Source organism: Anarhichas minor, unplaced genomic scaffold (assembly GCF_050575085.1).
Source record: "Anarhichas minor isolate MPS153535 unplaced genomic scaffold, ASM5057508v1 ptg000033l, whole genome shotgun sequence".
In the NCBI taxonomy this organism is placed as follows: Eukaryota; Metazoa; Chordata; class Actinopteri; order Perciformes; family Anarhichadidae; genus Anarhichas; species Anarhichas minor.
Genome location: NW_027466479.1, coordinates 8,700,163 through 8,721,181, shown reverse-complemented (window position 1 = coordinate 8,721,181; position 21,019 = coordinate 8,700,163). Strand labels below are relative to the sequence as shown.

The 21,019-nt window shown below is 39.6% G+C and overlaps 3 protein-coding genes across 4 annotated transcripts; 1 reads left to right on the top strand and 2 right to left on the bottom strand.

Moving 5' to 3' along the window:
* Positions 1–35: 35 nt before the first annotated feature.
* On the bottom strand, positions 36–6,048 carry ddah2 (DDAH family member 2, ADMA-independent). The gene is made up of 6 exons (XM_076105942.1): positions 5,270–6,048; positions 3,774–4,350; positions 2,998–3,186; positions 2,028–2,147; positions 1,366–1,509; positions 36–820 (listed from the first exon to the last, which is right to left on the bottom strand). The coding sequence occupies exons 2-6, from the start codon at positions 4,071–4,073 to the stop codon at positions 701–703; spliced, it is 873 nt and encodes a 290-aa protein (XP_075962057.1). The 5' UTR covers positions 4,074–4,350; positions 5,270–6,048; the 3' UTR covers positions 36–700.
* A 5,403-nt stretch (positions 6,049–11,451) lies between these two features.
* On the top strand, positions 11,452–13,311 carry LOC142965200 (prostate stem cell antigen-like). Its single transcript, XM_076106001.1, has 3 exons — positions 11,452–11,488; positions 11,850–11,969; positions 12,919–13,311. Exons 1-3 carry the CDS (start codon positions 11,452–11,454, stop codon positions 13,128–13,130), a joined length of 369 nt encoding a protein of 122 aa, XP_075962116.1. The 3' UTR covers positions 13,131–13,311.
* A 1,033-nt stretch (positions 13,312–14,344) lies between these two features.
* clic1 (chloride intracellular channel 1) lies at positions 14,345–20,664 on the bottom strand. 2 transcript variants are annotated; one of them, XM_076105774.1, is made up of 7 exons: positions 20,536–20,664; positions 20,216–20,292; positions 18,642–18,751; positions 18,359–18,484; positions 17,785–17,891; positions 17,148–17,329; positions 14,345–17,005 (listed from the first exon to the last, which is right to left on the bottom strand). In XM_076105774.1, the coding sequence occupies exons 2-7, from the start codon at positions 20,255–20,257 to the stop codon at positions 16,844–16,846; spliced, it is 729 nt and encodes a 242-aa protein (XP_075961889.1). In that variant the 5' UTR covers positions 20,258–20,292; positions 20,536–20,664; the 3' UTR covers positions 14,345–16,843. The 2 variants fall into 2 exon arrangements, with proteins under 2 accessions (XP_075961889.1, XP_075961888.1); XM_076105773.1 differs by having other exon boundaries at positions 20,532–20,595.
* Positions 20,665–21,019: the final 355 nt, after the last annotated feature.

Below are 21,019 nucleotides of genomic sequence, written 5' to 3'. Positions count from 1 at the left end.
GAACGGGCAAAATCAATTACACAAGATAATTGTCTTTTTCACTTAGTTTATTGGCATCACAACACTTTCTACAAATTCACATATGAAAGCTAATTATTTATAAAAACTCTGCAGTTTTATTCTTAGCAGCTACACATCCTGTAAATTGAGTGTCAGTAAAACGACTATACTAAAACAAGTATTATAGAGACATTCTACAAATCGGCAGGTCTGAAAGTACTCTATTTAAGTTCCTCAAAGCATTAGTCTTAAAATGTAATTGCATAAGTAACTTTTTGCCTTTGGTGCCATCTTGGTTAATATAGGCGTGTGTCAATTTGAGACTTGGTTAATCCATTTTGTTTACCTAGGTTCCATTTTCACAGCTGTACCCTTTCCCTTCATACTTTGGTATATTTGAACCATTAAATTGCATTCTGTGGTCAATTTGGTACCATAGTTTTTTACATTTCTTAAAGTTAGTCTGCAGAAACTGGAAAAGTGGTGATCAAAAGTAAAAACAGTGAAACTATCATTGAATTTAGTGGCTTCATGGATAGTTCTGTTAAAGTTTGAGGAAACCAGCGGTGCCAAGAGTTGAGTGTTAGCAGATGTTACAGATGTTTTCCCCAAGAAATAAATAGGTCAGAATAGTACGCTGTGAAGTGTTTGTTATTTCACCCCACCGTGAACATGTAAACGCTGTGAAGCATACCGACGGTCAGAAATACGTGTGCTTTCTGTTGATGAGGAGGCAGAGCGAGGACAGAGACGCTCCCAGTTTGGATGCCTCGCTGCAGGCTGTAGGCAGGAGGGTGTAGTCCTGTAGCTTCTGGAAAGCCTGCAGGGAGGAGGGAGGAAGTGACTTACTCATCCAGACACTTATCTCAGACTCCTGGCTTACAAAAGAAGAAACGGGACCTAAGCAGCTGGTATTGCCGACTGAATGTTCTTGATTTGTCTTTTATTTGATTAAAATTTAGATCATCAATCATACAGTCGGCAAAATAATTATCGCCTGTGTTTTGTACCTTTTCTAATGCATCAAAGCAAACATTGTGGAAGTGTCTATTTTCTAAAGTCACCTTTTAACACGGTATTCTGAAAGAAGAAAACAATGTGAGCAGATACAATTTAAGATATTTTAACAGGTCAACATTGAAGGATAGTGCTGCGAGTGATCCAATGTTTAATCAGGATATGTTGACCTCTGCGATTTTGATTATCCTATCAGTCTCCTGCGAGTGCCCCAGCTTTTTAGGGTAGTGCAACATGAAATTGCCAGGGATAAGATAAAGCTGCCGTAACCCTTTAATTTAACAAAGATGAGTGTCTTTTTGAACCCGAGGCCTGCAATAAAGAAACTAAATCCCCAGCTGTACTCACAGAGACACTGTCGGGACATTCCTCTGCAGGCCGGTGGAGCAGGAAGTCCAGCTTAGACGGACCTTTGATGTAGATGCAGTTTGCTGCTGATTCCTCTGGAACAGTGAGCACTTCATAGTGGTGATCAGTCAGCTGTTCCATCATCTGGAGGCAAACACACACACACTTATTATCACACACACACACACTGCAGCGGGCCACGCCCAGCATTATACACTAAAGGGAGCATTAGTGCCATTATTAATATGACCTCAGCAGTTAGGAAATAAATGTGTGCAGTTCATGTTCGGACAGAGCGAAGGGAAACACAGACTATGTATGATGGAAAATAAGCTCGATAGTCTGCCTACGACATCATTTTCCAATATCTAATAATGAGTCATCAGTATACCAATATATCATATCATTAAAATCCACTTCAAATCTTCCTCATGAATTCAAAAAAACACATTCAGAGATTTTGCTTGGACTTGTCCATTTTAAAGTGGCCTATTGGCTACAGTCTGAATGAATATCGATCTACTCATCTAACTCTCGGTAAGAAAGCAAATAAGCGTATTCCCCAAATTTTCCATTCCTTTAAAGCTATTTTATATTTCTTAGCACCTCACGCACACACACATACTGTACATGAACACTAACTGTAAATACAAGCACTGTACCCGGAGCGTCTTCTTGGCCCCGTCACTGTTGCTGATGATGATGGTGTCTGGACCTCCCATGGAGCAGACGTTTCTCAGTCGGGCGCCACCGCAGACGGGGACGGTGGATACGGCAAAGTCCTGAACAGACGGAGGTAGAAAGGTTTAACCAACACGCTGTCCCTCCAGGTTTCTTTGATGTCCCCTCGTCTAGTTTGTCAAAGCACAAAGTGTTACAAATAATCTCTATTCAAGTGCCAAACTTTTACTCCTTTGTAGCTGGACACAGAGCAGCCCGTTGTGTGATTCTGGAGTTTCTTGTTAAGGATCAGAGGCAGTTGCCACCTCTTGGTATGAATAGTCCTCAAGTATTGCTTAAAAGGAAGACAATAGTAAAACTGGCTATAACGTTCACTACCACTTAGTGTTATTATTACAAATACTTTTATGAATGACAACTTAAAAGCATGCAAAATGCCAGTGTAATATTTCTAAACACATTTCAGTGGTTGTCCTCCTTTCATCCCCAGTTCTGACCACATGAGCCCTCCCACCGACACCAGTTCATACCCGACACACGCAACAACACACAAACCCGCACAGATGCAAAGTGTCTGCGTGTGTTTCAGGAGTAGCTGAAGTGCACTTAAGAGAAGTGGAGGAATCAATACTAACGGGTGGGGTCGCGGCAGGGCCCCACTGTGTGGTCTCCATTATTTGGCCAATTGAACGGCCTCATTCATCACTGTTTACGGACCAGGATTGCCCAAATGCGACACAGCAAATGGCATTTCGGCAGCTGGGTTTGTTTTATGACGAGCATCTTGGCTCTTAGACGGTCTTTGTTGCACTGGCAAAAAAGTGAATATATTCATTGGCAGTGGATTTAGATAAGTTCCTCCAAAGTACATCATCCCGTTATAACTTAAAGACCCAAACAAAAAACTCTTTGACGATGTGTCTGCTTCATCTTCTCTTTCATGCCTCTTACCCTGAAAGTGTCTGCCAGTACTTCCGCCCCTCTGTGGTTGGTGTGGGAGGAGATGCCGACAAAGAACTCTCTTCCCGTGAAGAGGACGTCGCTGCCCTCCAGCGTGGCCCCTCCGGAGTCCCCCTCCTCGGCCCCCATCTCCACCACAGTCAGATTCAGCTCCGACACCACCCTCCTCACTGCCTCCACCTGGAGAGAAGAGGAGTAAAGAGACGGAAGGAATTTTAGGACCAAATTTCATTGTTTCCACTGAACTTGCCAGAAAAAACATTAGGATATTACAGACCTGTAAAATAAAGCATAATTAATTAGTATTTGGATGTGTATCATTTGAATTGTATCCCTATTTCTCCAATAATTAGTACCAAATTTCATAATTCTTTCCAGGATTTCTTTTTTTTGTTTGGAAATAATTCACAGCCCCCTAAAATAATGTGTCAACAGAACCTCTGACATCTACATTAGAGTGCTTTGAGAAATCAAACTTTAAGAACAAATGTCAACACAAACATGGGCGTCATGATGACGATTTGATGTTCATCACCTCTTGGTTTGAAAAGGTGGTTTTCTAAAGTCTACCCTCACGTCTCAGATAATATGGGTTCCAAAAGGCAACTTAATTACATCTAAACAAGTGAAGTATCTGTTGCAAGGTCATTCTCTCACCATAATGATATGAACTGAAACAAATGTCTACTGCTTGCTGCCCTTTGTCAGACAAAGCCAGATTAAGTGCATTGTCAGAGGATTATGGTGCTGAACTTAAGCCGCGTCACCTCGCTGCGTCTCTGCTGTTTGAGGGGCCTGGTGATGAGCGCCGTGTCTCCCTGGATGACGGCCACATCCTCTATCCTCCAGCTGTCTGGCAGCTCGGGGTCAGGGGGGATCTCGATCAGCTGCAGGCCCACCTTCTGTCTCAGGGCTCCGGTCAGGCAACCGAACTGACGCTGAGCTTTGGCCAGGTCCACCGAGGTCTCCGCGTTCTCACGACCGCCCTCCACCGCTTTCCCAAAGGTCTCCGGGATGCCCCGCACCACGGCGTGGGTGAAGCGGCCATATGGGCACATGTTTGCCATGATTCCAACAAACTGATGACTGTCTGTCTGTAAAAAGTGGTTGTATTGGTGTTCTGCCAAGATGCCGATAAGTTGACTCTGCCAGAAGACAAGCAAGAGGTAATAAAAAGATGTGTGTTATCAACTTCTTCAGTCTAAACTTGCAAAAACTAACACCAGCTAAAGTGTAAATTGAACGTGGAGAGCATCTTCATCACTGTCTCTCTGCTTCTTCCTTCATTCCAGTACTCCCACCGGCTAGTCCCACCTCCAGGAAGTGGAAGCAGAAGATTCCAGCCTGAGAAAGAGGGAGATGGACACATTAAACAAAGCCAGGAACAATGAAACAAATCTCACCTCTTGTGGGATACAAACATCTCAAGGCCATAATATCTGTGACATTATCATGAAGCATAGCACTAAAGAATTTCACTAATATGAAATGGTGATATTTAAATTGTAAGAGGAGACATCACCGGTAATTCATCCAAGGTCTGCAGAATTAAAAGAGACAGCACAGTTGACAGTAGACAAATAGCAGCATTGTCCAAAGCCAGCTTAAGAAGGAAACATTCTTCAGTGGCCCTACAATATGCTGCCCAGCCTTCCCATGTTTGGGCAGTGTGTGAGATTCAGGACAATTGCCCTTTCATCATCTTCCCTGTACCGCGCAGCAGTCGCCCATGATGAGGTTGCAGAACGGGACTTCCACACAGGATGTTTCCTAAATCTGAATCACAACTTACGCAACAAGTGCTGATCTTTGATATTCATTTGCTTTTTTTTAATAAAAGGCAGCACGGAGAGCTTTTTAAGGATACTTCCTTGCAAGTTTATGCTGTGAAATCACAGTTAACGGTGCTTAAATCCACTGTTGTTTGGGTCTGTAGAGACCTCCTAACGAGATCAATGACACGTTGGCGCACTATTTTGTGTTTTGACTATTTAACATAAATGTATCCTTTTAACTGCGTAGTCCTGAGTTATCCAGCTGCAGTAATGAACCACAGTCCGGAACAAAAACATCTCGACTGTGAGGCTGCAGGAGTGCACCGCCCTGCAGTTCACCGCTCCTTCCCAAATAACGTCAACAGTTCACAGCGAGCGCTACTCCTGATGATGGCTCCACATCTTTCCAAATGGGGAAAGATGTCACTAACACTCCCAGAAGTTGCACAAATAACAAATAACATGGCGGATTTAGAAGCATATCTTACCTGATTGTTTCAGCTTTCACGCTCCGCCGCGTTTTTCTCGTTTGATTTAATTTCCAGCCAGTTCCCGTTATTCTCCCGTTGTCTTTCTCTGCGGACCAACTAACTAAGCTTTCATGTCAAGTCAAGACGGCGACTGTGAATGTGAACAGTTCCGGCTAAGTATTTCAAAATAAAACGGCTACGAGGAGCCCGTGAGTTTTGAACTTGTATGTGTCATCTCGTCTACCTCACGGTTGAGAATATCACCCCACATCTCTCTTTATCAAGTTGCTGATGTATTATAACCCAAACACAGTGGTGATTAATCTAAAAACAAAGCATTGTATGCATAGAGGCTATACGTACTCGTTTTAGGGAACGTTATGCTCTTATTTTGTTAAAGCCAAATCGCTCGTTTTCCGGCCTTTTTTTTTTTGCGTTTTTAACTTTAGTTTGACACAGCCCTCGCTCCCTTTCATCCACGCACCCCCATCCCCCACACGCCCTGTCCGGTTTCAATCAAGGTTGATTAGAGAATTTTATTGGCTGTCTGTCAATAATGTTGACTGTAGCTAAACATGATGGTAATCAAAAACGGTGAGAACAGCATCCCAAGCTGAACATTTTCTGTTGAAGTTTAGAGTAAAAGTATCTCTTCTTCAATCTGACGGTTTTTTGAGACATACTGGACCCTCCGATTTTTATATTCACAGTTTAGTGTCTCATAAAAAGACTTCATAAAAAGGTCATATTATAGTATCTCATAGAAAATGCCACAAAATGTCATGAAATAAGTCATGTTTTTTAGTATGCCATTAAAAGGTCATATAAATGTCACAGTATGGCATGCTATAAAAAAGTCATAGTTTCGTATGATACGTTTGGTTTGCTATAAAAATAATGATAGAGTATTTTATAAAATGTCCAAGTATATTATTCCATAAGAATGTCATAAACATTTTCATAGTATAGTATTTCAAGAAAAATGAATGATCCAGTATGTAAAAAAATAGGAATGTTGAAAGTATAGTATAGTATAAAAAACAAAGTATATATATATATATATATATATATATATATATGGAGCCATATTTCATTGAAAATGTCATAGTATAGAATGTCATAAAAAGCCGTTGGAAATGTCATGGTATAGTACGTCACAAAAATGTAGTTAAAAAATATCATGAAAATTGTCATAATAATGTGTTTCATGATATAGTATGTCATAAAAAGTAATACTGTCATAATATAAAACCATAGTATAGTATAAAAAATGTCATGACTACATCTATAACAATCTCATAGTAAAGTATACCATAATAAACAAATTGCCATAGCATAGTTTGTCATAAAAATATTAATATAGTATACCACAAAAAATGCCCAAAAATTGCATAGTATAGTGTGCATTAATAAAGGTATAGTTTGTCATAAAAAATGTAAAAGTATAAAAAATCATAAAAAATATCATAGTATAGTTTGTCATAAAAAAGTAAAAACTAAATGCTAGTGTAGCATGTAAAAAAATATACCATGCTATACTATGACTTTTTAAGACTTTTTTATGACATGCTATACTATGACTTTTTATGACTTTTTGACATATTATGCTATGAATTTTGTATGTTTTTTTTCAACATACTATAATATGACTTGTGATTTTTTTTAGACATGCTATACTATGACTTTTTATGAATATTTGTGACATGCTATACTATGATTTTTATGAATATTTTTGAAATGCTATACTATGATTTTTATGAATATTTGTGACATGCTATACTATGATTTTTATGAATATTTTTGAAATGCTATACTATGATTTTTATGAATATTTTTGACATGCTATACTATGATTTTTATGAATATTTGTGACATGCTATACTATGATTTTTATGAATATTTTTGACATGCTATACTATGATTTTTATGAATATTTTTGACATGCTATACTATGATTTTTTCTGTTAAATTATCTCCCCAGAGAATTGTTGTTGTTGCTGCTGTTTACGTTCCTCCTGCAAATTAAAAAAATGCGCTACAGGAATACACCATTGTTTTTGTTTTGTTTGTCATGTTTTTCTTGTGTTGCATAATAAAAAATTAATAATCCTTGAATCCTATGACTGACGCTAACATTCAACATAATATACCATGACTTTTTTCAACATACTGTGAATTTATTTTTAAACTTTTGACATACTATACTATAATTTTTTTCCCAACATGCTATACTATGACTTTTTCCAACATGCTATACTATGACCTTTTATGACTTTTTTTGACATACTATACTATGACTTTTTTATAGGGTCTAAGGCTACTCCAATAACTAGCTTGCTCCTGGCTGTCTGGTGTTCGATGGCAGGAATATAAGACGGATGAAATAAGACGTCAGGCAAAAGCATCAAAGGGAGGTCGATGACTGTTGAGCCCACATCTTTACAGAGACCTCCATCGTGGTATGCCGGATCAAGCTTCACTTGACGGGCAGACGGCAGGACAGAGTGCAGGACTCCAAGTATACAATGACATACGACACACTATACTATGACTTTTTTGGTACTTTTTTGTACATACAGGTGTTCGGGTGTCCAAGCCCATCAAACATTTTCTTACTCCGCGGGCAGGCAGACAAAATGAAGAACTTTGAGGAGTTTAAGAATTTTGGTTTACTGCAACTAGAAACTGTACGAAGTATAAAATGTTTCCTATCCGTGACCATCCTTGCGGAAAGTAGCCTGTTACCAAGGCTTAACGTAGGCTTAACCCTGCCGCACAGTGCAGTATCACACAGAGAGGGTGTTTCATCAAATAGTAATGAAAGACAAAAACACATCAATGTATATTTGATAATAGCAAAAGTATGTCTTTGTGAAACTTAAACGTTTGTTGTAACTGAATAATTTCAATTGCACCCCATAATTATCTATTATCATGGATCTTGAAGAGTCTAGTTCAAACATTGTAAGAGATACATTTTACAATCTTGAGCTCCATAAGGTTTAATGGATTTATAAAAGCAATATCTTTTTTTCATACTTTGTTACATATCATAGACAAAATTCATTTTACTCCTCACTGTCCAAGTTTTGCTTTACTTTAAATATGTTTATGTGAAATTCCCACCTATGACAACTTATTATTTAAAAGCCTAGGCTCTACTTTTATGACATGTATATTTTATATTCATATTGCTTTGAGATGTAGGACAGATATCGGGGCACTATTCGTCTAACTTTTGACTAAATCTAAGCAATAGGTGAAAAATGACATGAGATTAAGTGGGTACCAAAGTGGTTTCATTCTGCACTTTTGCCGTTGGGTTGAGTCAATATATTGATCAATTTCATTACTTTTTGCTGTATGAAATATTTTTGTGACCAACCATCATCATCAACATTATGAAACCTTTGAAATCAAAATTCTGCCCTTTGGGGATTACAGAAAACTAACTGTAGTGTTGATCATTTAATGGATAGGAAACATCAAATTAGAGAAACAATAAGCCGTTTGATTTAACATTAGCTGGTCAAATCATTGACAAATTCCAAAAAGTTAAGCATTAAGGCCCAACTGATGAAATCCCTACTCTGACACCCTTCCCTCGTATTGAGACATTGAATTAATGATGGATTGGAGTACTTCTATGCCTTTAGTCTCCCCTTGATCATGATACATTGTTTATGTAAGGTCAGGTTGTATCTAAATACAAACTTGGACTATCTGTGTAATTATCCTCCTCACCTCTCCCACAGTGGTGTTAATTAAGCCTGCATTAACCTAACCAGGTTCACAGTGGATTTATTTGATCAGGCTGTTTTTATCATCGTCCTCTCATCAAATGCATCAAAGATTACCGAGTCGTCGTCGTCTGTTTTTTGTCTGTGTGACACGAACCAAAATAATAATCTGGCTTTTCCTGAAATGTGGGTCAAAATGATGTTGGCACAGACAGGATTAAAGAATACCATCTGTTCACTGAGATCCTTCAGCCAGCACACAAAACATCACAGTCAAATGTAGGATCAGCAAGTTTACCACACAGTCTTTAAAAACAGTGTCCTCCACTCCCCTACAATGAAAGACCCTCAGCAGCACCTTATCTATTCTAACACAGCTGCCACAAATGGACAAAATGTCCATTAAGAAAGAGGCAATACACAACAACTGTATGTTAGTGTCAGTCAGTCAGTTATTGTCTTTGTATTCTTTCAATCATTGTGTCAAAAGTGTTGGTTGCTTGAAATGCTTAATTTTACAACACTTAGTTGTATCAAACATTTTCAATAGAAAATGTAAAACAAGTGCGCACGCACGCACGCACGCACGCACGCACGCACGCACGCACGCACGCACGCACGCACGCACACACACCCACACCTTGTCTAAGCCCACTGATTATTTCAGCGTACAACATATCCAGATTAAAGTAAAGAAACAAGAGAAATTAAAGCAAAGACGTTGTGAAAGCTGTTAGCGTCGGAACCTAGCAGGAGTCTGTCAACATTTTAAAGGACTTTTTTTCAGGCTTTTAGGCCGTGTGCTCTGTCATTAATCAACTGGTAAACAGCTTATTCAGTCTGAGCCTGCTTGGCTCGATCCATCACCAGACTGCTGTCAGCAGACCGTCCTGCACGCTGTCCTCATGTTTCCTATTACGCCCTAAAGGATAATTCAGTTAAAGTGCCTCGCTCTCCATCTCACTGACTCTCTGTCTCTGACATGCTGACTTTCTCTCTCTCTCTCTGTTTCTTTCTCTTTCTAAGATGCTGACTCTTTCTCCTCTGTGCTGACTTCAGTGCTGTCTTTTCTGACTTCTTAGCAGCTTTCTAGCTGCTGTCTCATGCACACACACACAATACATAAACACCTAATGTCTTGTTTTAACCAATACAGATAATATTTATTGCAGAATCACTGAGAGCAATTGCCTGACTCATTTTCCATCTTGTGCAGAAAGAGAGGAGAGGAGAAGAAGAGAGGAGGCATTAGTGTTCACCAACAGGGATAACATTACATTACAACATTACATTGAGAAGCACATCTACATGATAAAACATATTTGAAAGTAATACAGAATGCCTGAGGGCCTGAATATGATATACATCATATATTTTTATATTTTTAATTGTCACCTGGCGCCTGCATTTTGTGTTTTCCTGTACAAGCATAGAAACATTTCCACTTTAAAGTGTTCAGTTTACCTCTAAATGACATACAAATAAAGTTATGTACAAACAAAACCACTCATTCAATACTTTTGTCTCAAACATTTTTGCTCTACCTCCTTTCCTTTGAGGTCATCTCATTCAGCTGTATTAAACTCACTTCCTGTTGTTGCGAGGGGTCGCTCTGTGTGATATAAAAATGAACAGCAACTGAATACAAAACTTAACTCTCACTCTTGAGACTATCTTTAACTACGTCAGCTGATCACAATTACTGCTCCAAATGACATTTGGTTCAGGGAGGAGACACCGAGTACCATAGGTATTCAAGACGAAGATAGAAGAACAAGAGTGACATTAAGATAAAACTTCTTCCTGTGACCTAAAGGTGCTGACAATACAAACTACCTTCGAGGTGGTGCCATTTTTATCCACTTAATAGAAAGAAAGAACCGGATTAAAAGACGGAGGGTGTGAGCTCACAAGTAAAATTTGATTACGGAGGGAGTTGTGGGACGTAGTGTGTCAGCGTTTAGTTTGATGAGCGAGCTGTAACGTACCAAGACGAGGATTTTTGTACGTGCTTGAATCGTCAACTGGAAACAATTTGAGGACTTCTTACTGGAAGCAACATGTCTGGTTCACAACTTGTGATTGTCCTGCTGTGTTGTCTACCTTTGGCAGGTATGGAGTTCAGTTTTACATCATTTTTATTTATTTATAAGGATCTATTCATGCTGAATTGATTGTCCATATAACTGGAATGCGTTAAGGAATTATCAAAGATTATACATTTTTTCCAATTTGCAGAATGTCTTGCCATCGTCCAGCCCATATATTGGACAATATTAGCTCCTCAACGATGAATTGGTGTCTGCATGTATACAAACAGTGTCTCTATGGTTCATAGTTTGTACAAAGAGAGGACTGGCAAGCTTATTCTGACTGTAAATAAAGTTACTACAACTACAATTTTTCTCAATGACTTGCAAGTTTCGATTGTGCACAAAGTCAGACAAAGTAATTGACGGCATGCAGACCGGAAGAGTCCATGTTCACATGTTCACAGGTAAAGTCTGAAGTGTGTTAGCCAGTAGAAAGGAAGCAGCGGGAGATTCTTCTTTAGAGAATTACATTTTTTGCATCTTTTCGACACGAGGCAGTGCTCATGGAATCACTACCGCCTTTGTCCACAGGGGCTGCACAAATCAACACTAAATAAAAGTTCCTTGTAGTTGCTCTAACTGTGATTACTGAAGCCTGTTTAAAAAAAAAAAAAAATTATTCAAGAATCCCTTTTAAAACTTCTTGTTATCTGTTATCAGTCAATGCACCAGTGGAACATTTTTATAACTCTTAAATATCAATGTCAATATTCGATCAGGCTCACAGTGAGTTTCTTCATATTTTTCTTCCGTCGTCTCCTTCAGCCTGCTTGTGCTGCTACACCTGTTTATTCCCGGCCATCTCTCCTCTGGACTGCTTTAAGTTTCCACAGGAGTGTCCAGCCGGACAGCGCTGCCTGTCTAGTACTGCTATGGGAAAACGGGGTAAGATCCAGATCTGTGTGTGTGTGTGTGTGTGTGTGTGTGTGTGTGTGTGTGTGTGTGTGTGTAAGAGTTTATTTCTGTGTCTGTAGATGGGATTATTTTCTGAGAATCTAGGGCAGGATGGTCACAAATTGGCAAACAAAGCCTCATTGTACCGTACATTGTCTGGGACCAGATTTTAGAAGCGTACACCATACTGCAAATATGCATTAGGACAGTTTTGTTTTGGATTTGAGGAGAAATCATCTTTACTTAAGGCTGCCACATACAAAATAACAAATATTGAAGTCCTTTTTTGTAGTTACAATTCATTCACTGCTCTCCCAGTAGGCCAAATGCTCTTAAAGCTGCATTTAAGTGTCACAGTAATAGTTGTATTTTAAATCCTGGATATGGGGGACCAGTTCTGAGAAGCAAGTTTATTGAGTTATCTGGACGACTCAATTGAGTTTTATGGATTTGCTGAGGAAAACCCAGAAACCTCCAAAGTCTGGAACAAAACCGGATGTTAAATAACTGGTTTAAGTTAGAAAAATTGTCTCGGTAGCTTTTGGAGCCAAAACAAAACAAAAAGTAAAACATAAGATTGTCAAAATATTTACAGTCTGAGCTCTGTGCGTTGTATCTATGGATACTAAAATATATTTTTTAATTTGTTTACAGTGCTTTCTCTCAGCCCTGATCCTGTCTCACCTCCATAAGTATAAAAACAAAACGAGACAAAAGAAAGACAAAGGCTCGGCTCTCTTCAGGCCGGTTGTCAGATCACTAATGCCTGTGATGCCATCAAATCTCTAAAAATAGCTCTCTGGGCTTCGTGGGTGGAGCAAAAACTAACACTGTGTCTCATAAAGCCCCTTCTTTCTTTTTCACATGCAGGTTAACCCCTAAATGCTCGGGCAGTTTTCAATGAGCATCACAATAAACTCGCCTCCCTTCTCTCGTATAGGCTCTCTACAAGTGACGATGTACGAGAAGAGCTGTGCAGTCCCGTCCCAGTGCGGTGTGAGCGGACAGAAATACGCCTCAGGCCTCTACTTCAACTACACCAACATCTGCTGCGATACAGACCTTTGTAACGGGGCCGAGTCCTTTGCTGCCCTCAGCTGGGGAGGAGCGGCTCTCTGCCTGCTGCCTGCACTCACTCGGCTGCTGGCCTGAACATCAGAGGGGGGTGGTGGGGGTTGGGACGGGGTCACAGCTTCACACCGAATATTGAAGATGTGAGTGACCTGGAAAAGATGTACACTCGTAGGCACATGAGACAGCGGGGGTTTTAAATTCCTTTTTATTTATTTTTTTTATAACAAATTAACAGGGAACATGTTGTATTAGTGATGAACTGGCCCATATTATGTGATATTTTCCAACCCGTAGCTTCTACTTTTATCAAAAAGGTCAAAAAATAAATCAATAACATTAAAAATGTTAATAATAGAAAAACGTGACGTAGAAAAACCAACACAAAAATGCAAATACCACACTATTGTAATTAAAACAATAACAGACCAATATCAAAATATATATTGTTAAAAAACTATTTCAGCTCAAGGTCTATTGTTCTGGATCATCAGTATATAAGATTTTGCTCAGTTCAGGTGATCACACAAAGATTTCCATTAATAAAGTTATTATTTATAGTTCATTCTTTACCCATAAAACAGCAGCTGACAAAACATTATCACCTCAAGGTCCTTTTAGTGGCTGTTGTGGAGCTTTCGATCATATCATGAGCTTCATCAACAAATAAGTAGACGCTCGAGACTTCTCCGCCCAACTTTAAGTTTAAATGTTCATTTTTTTGAAACATTTTTGAAACAGATGAAGATCATGCGATATGACGGAAAGCTGCAGAACAGCTATTGAATTGAAGTTAGAGAGGTTTATCAACTTCCGTTTCAAATGTCAAGAACGAACCTTGAACTTTCACACCAACGTGGATAAGAAATCTTTAAAATACTCAGAAAAAGTCTCTATTTGAACGTCCACATTTCCATGTCAAATGGGCGAAAGCTCCAGAAGAGATACTAAATGGATCTCGAGGTTTGAAACTCAAAATACATATTTGTTTTAGACAATACTCCTAGTTTGGGCATGTATCAGTGTATCTCCAAATGACATTAATGATGACATAATGCTAATAAAACTTAGAACTAAATCTACACTGAAGAGATGCCTTCTTTGTATTTGTGCTCTGTGTGTATTTGCTTTGAGATATTACAGATATTATTTTCTGAATTACTGTACTGACATGTTTACAATCATTGCGTTCTAAGCTTTCAGCATACTGATACAGAATAATGTGTTTTGACCATCTTCACGTTGTTACCCTCCGTAACGGTGAAAAATAAAATAAAAACACAACTCTGAACGGATTTATTATCAAGATATTTCTTTATTGGGATATTAATAAATGTGTCTTTGTCAGGGCTTTTAAGCACAAAATACATTTCAGCTGTGCCATTAGTTTGAATCTACTGGGTTAGTTTACACACTGCTGTTTGTTTTCAGTGTGAGTGAGAGAATACATGCAAAAATAGAAAAAGGTCAAAATATGTGTAGGGGAATTCATAGGGGTAGGAAACAAAGTCAAAAACGAAATACGAGTTTCAAATACAGGATCATTTCTTTTTAAAAAGTGAAGTGAAAAAAATCTGAAGACATTTGAATGAATATATCAAGTTAAATTGTCCCTGAAATTCTGTCCGACAGTAAGAAGTGTAAAAACTCTTCCACACTGGGAGAGAAGAAATACTAAAATACATCAGCACTGAAATTATTCAGACACAGTCCCTTTAAATGTTGCTCCATATTTAGAAAATAGATGAAATCCATTCAGTCAATATAAAATATACATAATCATCTCTTTGATCAACACTTGCATTACGCCGCTCAGGAGGGATTGAACTAAAATCATGTAGAAAAACAACTAGCTGTGCTCCCACTGGACGTACAAAGATTGTCTTTACAACAGGCTTAAATTGCACTTAGGTGAAATAGATGTGAAAGATGACGCTATTTTGAGCTCACAACAAGTCTTAACTGCAAACAGCCTCCATAAATGTTCATTTGCATAGTCGCTGATGTGATGAATAAAACCGTCGGACAAGGCGTGTTCTTATTGGGTCCAGTTCTTCCCAGCGGTTAATATATAATACTATACTACTATATATAATTGCTTCAGACTATCAAGCTCAACAAGAGTGGATTAACCCGACTGGCGACACTGTTAAGTGACAGCCTGCAATCACTCAATATAGAAGGTTACTGATTTAAGGATGAGTTGAGTGATGTTACAAATGTTTCCAATTATCAACAATTTCCATTAAAAAAAAAAAGCAAAACCATCCGCAGAGCCAGAAAGGCCTCATTGAGCCACATGAGCTTGAATATCCTCGCATAATTAACTTGAAAAAGTAATAAAATAGAGGCTGATTTTAAAAGGAGTTATCATGTTAGAAACAACGGACTCATACAACGTTTCTATGTATGCAGGGGGACGTTATGAACTGTCATCTATTTAAGATCGGTTTTCACAAAAAAGGGGGTGTGTCCCATCTGCGGTGCAATAAAAATATATATTTCTTAACAAAATGGAAGGGAGCGTGATTCCACTGTGTTTTAGTGCCGTTTTGAAAGTTTGAAGTATTTGGACGATTATCAGGACAATAAGTGCGATTTCGTATTCTACACATGCATATCTTTGCATGTTTACACTGAACTTCCTGCTGGGTTTCTTTGCCTCTTCAGAAACACGAGACAGAAGAGGTCTTGGGCAATGAGCTACCAGAGCTACTGCAAGTGCTTTCAGACTTTAACTTTAATACACTCACACTCTGAGCTCCCGCATTTATACGACACTAAAAAGGATCCTTCATATGTGACCGGCAGACCTAAATAAACTGTTGGCAAGAGGCCCCGACAGCGGATCACAAACAAGCTCGGTAATCTTGAATAATCCTTGGCGCCCGCTGTGGCAGCGCAGAAAGGGGAAGCCCGAGTCTATTGAAATGGTTTCCTGTCTCTGTAACCGTTTTCAGAAGTTTCTGCCTCCCTAAAGCGAGAACTGGTCTTGCAGGCCGCAGAGGAAAAGCACCTCACTTCCTTTCTGAGGTGCACTATGAGGAACAAGAAATCTATTTAATAAAATAAAATATGAATAAAACAACAACTGTTAAAAGGCCTTGTTCCCTCAGTAATGAAACAATAAAAAGGAAATGTGAAGCTTTGCGATTACAGACAAATCATCACTTTGGCAGTTGAGCTGGCGATGGTACGCATGTGTCTGCTTCCTTCACACCAAGACTGAAAAAAAAACCCCAGTTGAATCAGACTGTGTGAGGCTTGCAAGGTACTAGTGAAAGTTTGATCTGGTAGGCAGCTTTGCGTCTGTTAAATCCCCCCAAAAATACAAAGATATAATGCAGAAAACATCAAAAAGGGAACAAGAAACAACTTTACAGAGTCTATCTACTGATGGTGAAACTGTACACAAGCAAGGCCGTAGTTTTAAGTGTGTTTGTGTGTGTGTGTGTGTGTGTGTGTGTGTGTGTGTGTGTGTGTGTGTGAGCCTGCAAGCAATGTGATCAACCATTCATTTCCTACAGAGGTGAATGTCCAGGAAAACTTGGAATACATTTGACTACAGCTGACTCTTTTTGTGTGTGCGCATGCATTTGTTTCCCTCCTGGTGTAAACTGATCCATGTGGCAAACAAAGAGCAGGATAACTACATGAACAACAGATGCAACGAAAGCCTCTTGAGAAACAGGTCGACCGAGTTGCTTGCAGAGTGAATGCTTAGTGTGTGCAGGTGAGCAAATGTGTGGTTTTCTATGCAGGTGTATTAATGACTTGTGCATCCTGTTGTGCTCCTACTTGAGAGCTTTAGCTACACAGGAGTAGGCGATGTGGACCTCGTCGTCGATAGGGCAGGTGGAGGCAAATTCCTGCCTGGCGTACGCTGCGTTCAGATACCTCCAGAGGTTTGTGAGAGACTGAGGGATGCTGAAGTTGCGGTATTTTAAACACACCACCTGGAGAGGGGAAAAGAGAAAGAAACATGCTGGACTTAAGCCTTCAGTTTCAGACTGAACACATGCAGTCAACATTATTATCTATTCATCCCAGGGCCCCCCCTCCCCCCCCTGCTGCACAGCTTAAAGCACTGAAGATTACCTTCACAATGTGGAGCTTAGGCAGCAAGTTGCAGTCGGCCAGAGTAAGCTCTTGGTCGTCCAGGAAGGGGCGGGACGAGGAAGTGAGCTCATCAGTGCTATTCTCGTCGATCTCGTCAGGAAGCGGGGAGCCGAGGTAGTCGTCCAGCTTCTTCAGAGCCTTCAGCAGGCCTTTCTCTAGATCTGAGCACATGTACACCCACAAAATATATGAATCAAAGCTAAAGCGCCAGTTTGTTCCTCCAAAACAGACTGGAGCAAATCTAAGCTGTTTCAGACGAAGGCAATTATGTTATATTTATTAAAATGGCTGAAAAGTGTGTGTTTTATTTGAAGAGATAAGTGAGTAGATTCTTTCTCCCAACAACAGCGACATTTCCAGTGAGATCACCCAACACAGAGGGGAGCAGGTGAGGCAGTAAAGCTCAGACCATAATGGTATTAACTCGGACGCTCCCTGCTGGTGTTCTGTCCATCCGAGACAGACAGAAGGAGCTCAGCAGTATCTGCTACCGAAAATACCACCAAAAATAGAAACAGGGGTGTCTATTCGAAATGTAAAAGTCTGGATGAAGGAAATAATTAGATTCCGTTTAAAAGACTCACATTTAATTCAATGGAATGTTAGATCTACTTACTTTCGTTGTTCTCAGGGTTTGAGTTCTTCACATAAGCAGAGAATTTGGAGAAAACATCCATGCCGGCTGTGTTGGACTCCGGGTTACGAGCAGCCAGACGGGGATACCTGAACAAGCAGAGAGATCAATAATGATTCACATTTAAATCACATCACACTGCAAACAAAAATCCACCAATGAATTGTGCATGAAATGTGAAAGGCTTAGACCGAGAGCATTTATGACACAAGAAATGCAAAAAGTCAAAGTAGGAGGCAAAACAACTACCGCTGCAACTAACGATTGTTTTCAATGAATCCATTCATTGTTTCGTTGAACAAATGACAGAGAAGAGTGAAAATTCCTTTTAGTATCTCACAAAGCCTGAGATGATTTCTTAAACTGTTATTTTTGTCCAAAGATATTGAATTTACAAGCACATAAAACAAGGAGAAACAGCAAATCCTCACAATTGAGAAGCTGAAGAGGGGAAATGAAAAATGACAATAAACAATAATTATTGATTCCTCCGTCACTCGATTAGTTGTTTCAGCTCTAAAAAGACCAAAATAAAACAGATGCATGGAGTGATTACTTTGGAGGGCAGAGATTATCCTCCAGGAACTCCTCGATCTTGTTGGTGTCCGTCTTCACTTCGCTGCCATACAGCAGGAAGGGAGGCTGGGCTCCCGGAGCCAGGTCCTTCAAGATGTCTGGCTTCCTAAAAAGGTGGACGGAAATATGGAAACGTCAGAAACGGACATCCAGCAGTGAAGAGATAGAGTTAAACAGCAGGAGAGGGATGGAAGAAAAAAGGGCGCGCACACGCACGCACGCACGCACGCACACACACACACACGCAAGTCCAGTGTTTTCACCTCTTCATATCCACTGTGGTAACATCGAAGGTGACTCCTTTCAGCCACAGCACCATGAAGAGACGCTGGGAGAAGGGACAGTTGCCGATGCTCTGACCATCACTCCCTGCCTGGGCCACAAAAACATTTTACATGATGTCATGTTTTTCACATCGTTGCTGATATATTTATCATATGTAGTATCGCAAAGTAGAGGCAGATATGGGGACCATGGCCGTTATTTGTAGGGTTTTTTTGGTGTAATTTCCTCTTTTTTGTGTGAAAACTAAATAAAAATATAAAAGAAAGAAAATAAGCAACAGATAAAGAAAATAAAAAAAATAAAACAAGCTGAAAAGGAGAAGTCAAGCTAAATGTTCTTGGCTCTGCAGCATAAATTCTGCAGCATGTCTCTATTTGTTTCATTTAAAACAGAGCATTGACAAAAGCAATACGAGTTGACAAAATAAATTGATAATCGATCGCAAGAAAATTCATGCTGCAACTATTTTTATTAACAATTAATTACGAGTAAAAATGACAAAAACGTTCTGGTTCCAGCTTCTTAAATGTGATGCTTTGCCACTTTTCTTTATCTCAAATGATAATACTGATTAACCTTACAAATTGTGTCTCCATTTATTGATTAATTATTTGTTCTTTAACTGTCAGAAAATAAAAAGGGAAAAGAAGTTTTAAAATGCTCGTTTTGTCCGCTCAACCGTCCAAAACACAAATATTAGTTTATAATCACATCGGAAAGCACAAAATCACCATGACTGAGACGCATAATTAAATCTTGCATCCAAGCAGAGCTTACAGTCTGCTCAGGAAATGATCATACAGCATGAAAATGTTCCTTGTGTGGCTGCAGGAAGCCATTTTTCATGTGTTTTGCACTGTGGCCTGAACAGCATTCAGTATAAACCCACCGTTCAAATAAACCAGGAAACCACTTACTTTCCTGTTACCAAGGCCAATGTGAAACTGTATTTTTGATATGTAGCCTCTTCTGTTAATTTAGGGTATCAAGTGTCACTGAAGAGGCCGACTAGAAACCAGAATTTAGAGAAGAACGGTATCTTTCACCCCTGAAGGTGGAAAAAGTAGAGGGTGGTGCACATGTTCACACAGAGGAATCATTATTTAAACGTGCGTGAGAACATGAGGGGAAGCCATATTTGTTGTCTTTTGGGCTCAAAGAAAATGGGACCAGCCTGCCTGACACACTAACATCACTAAATATAGATTCAAGTCGCCTGCCGATCATGTTAACATGCATTTAATTCGATTATTCTTACTGTCGTTTAGGCTATAAGCCCGCTGAGTCAGCAGAGGTGGTGTAACTGACAGGACACCGCTGTAATGTGATTTAATACGTAGCTACAAGGTGACTTTATGTCCCCGTGTGGACAGTGCAGATACGTTATCAGCTTTAAATAACAATACGGTGAGAATGCTGATGAAATGATAAGATATGAAACCTTAAACACGCCGTATCTGCAGCTTTAAGCCCGTTACACAAATTAATGCCACATAATGTCGCCGTGTCGACACTTTTCTGGGGGTTTGGGGGGCATTATTCAATCACTTACCTTGACAAAAAGTTCAACTTTGGGCTGATTCGCGTCGCTCATCCTCACCGGTTGATGCACGAGACCGGAAACCTTTTCTTTAAAAACGAGAAAACACAAAACATTCAAATTAAAGCACAAAGTTACATTTCCGAAACGAAACAATAACGAGTTAGGAAGCCAAGCCCATCGTCCGCTACGAACCGCAGTCAGTAAATGACAAATGAAACATTGTAGCAGCGACACAAACAGCGTGGACGTAACACAAAGCAAACCGCGGCCTCTTTAAAGCACAACATATCACATTTTTAGCTTATTTTAGGTCTGTAGAGGCTACCTACAAAGTGGCTAAAGTTGTCGCTGTCGCTTGTAGCCGCCTGCTGGTCGTTTCTCCTCCCAGTTCTGCTGCCTCCAGTCTGCTGCAGCGACACACTCATCATCATCATCATCACAGCTCCTCCATTTCCTGCTGGCGCATGACGGGTTGAGCTTTCAGCAAATACAGAGGCGTTCAAAGAGCGACAGTGACAAACAGCGCGGACGGGCTCTGAAGTCGGAGAAGAAGAAGACGACGAAGAAGAAGAAGATTAAGAGGAGATAGTATTTACATTTAACTGGTTTTGTTTTCAACATTAAAACTTTCTGGAGGTCTCTCTAAAATGTAAAATATGTCATCTTAGTTTAGTTGGATAGACCTGGAAGCCATTATGTAAACATAATATAAGCTGCATGGATAGTTTGTTAAAACATTCTGTACTGTAGGCTACAGTATTCGTTGCAGTATAGTAAAGAGCCAGCAGAGGGCGCTATTAATCTTTACTTTGC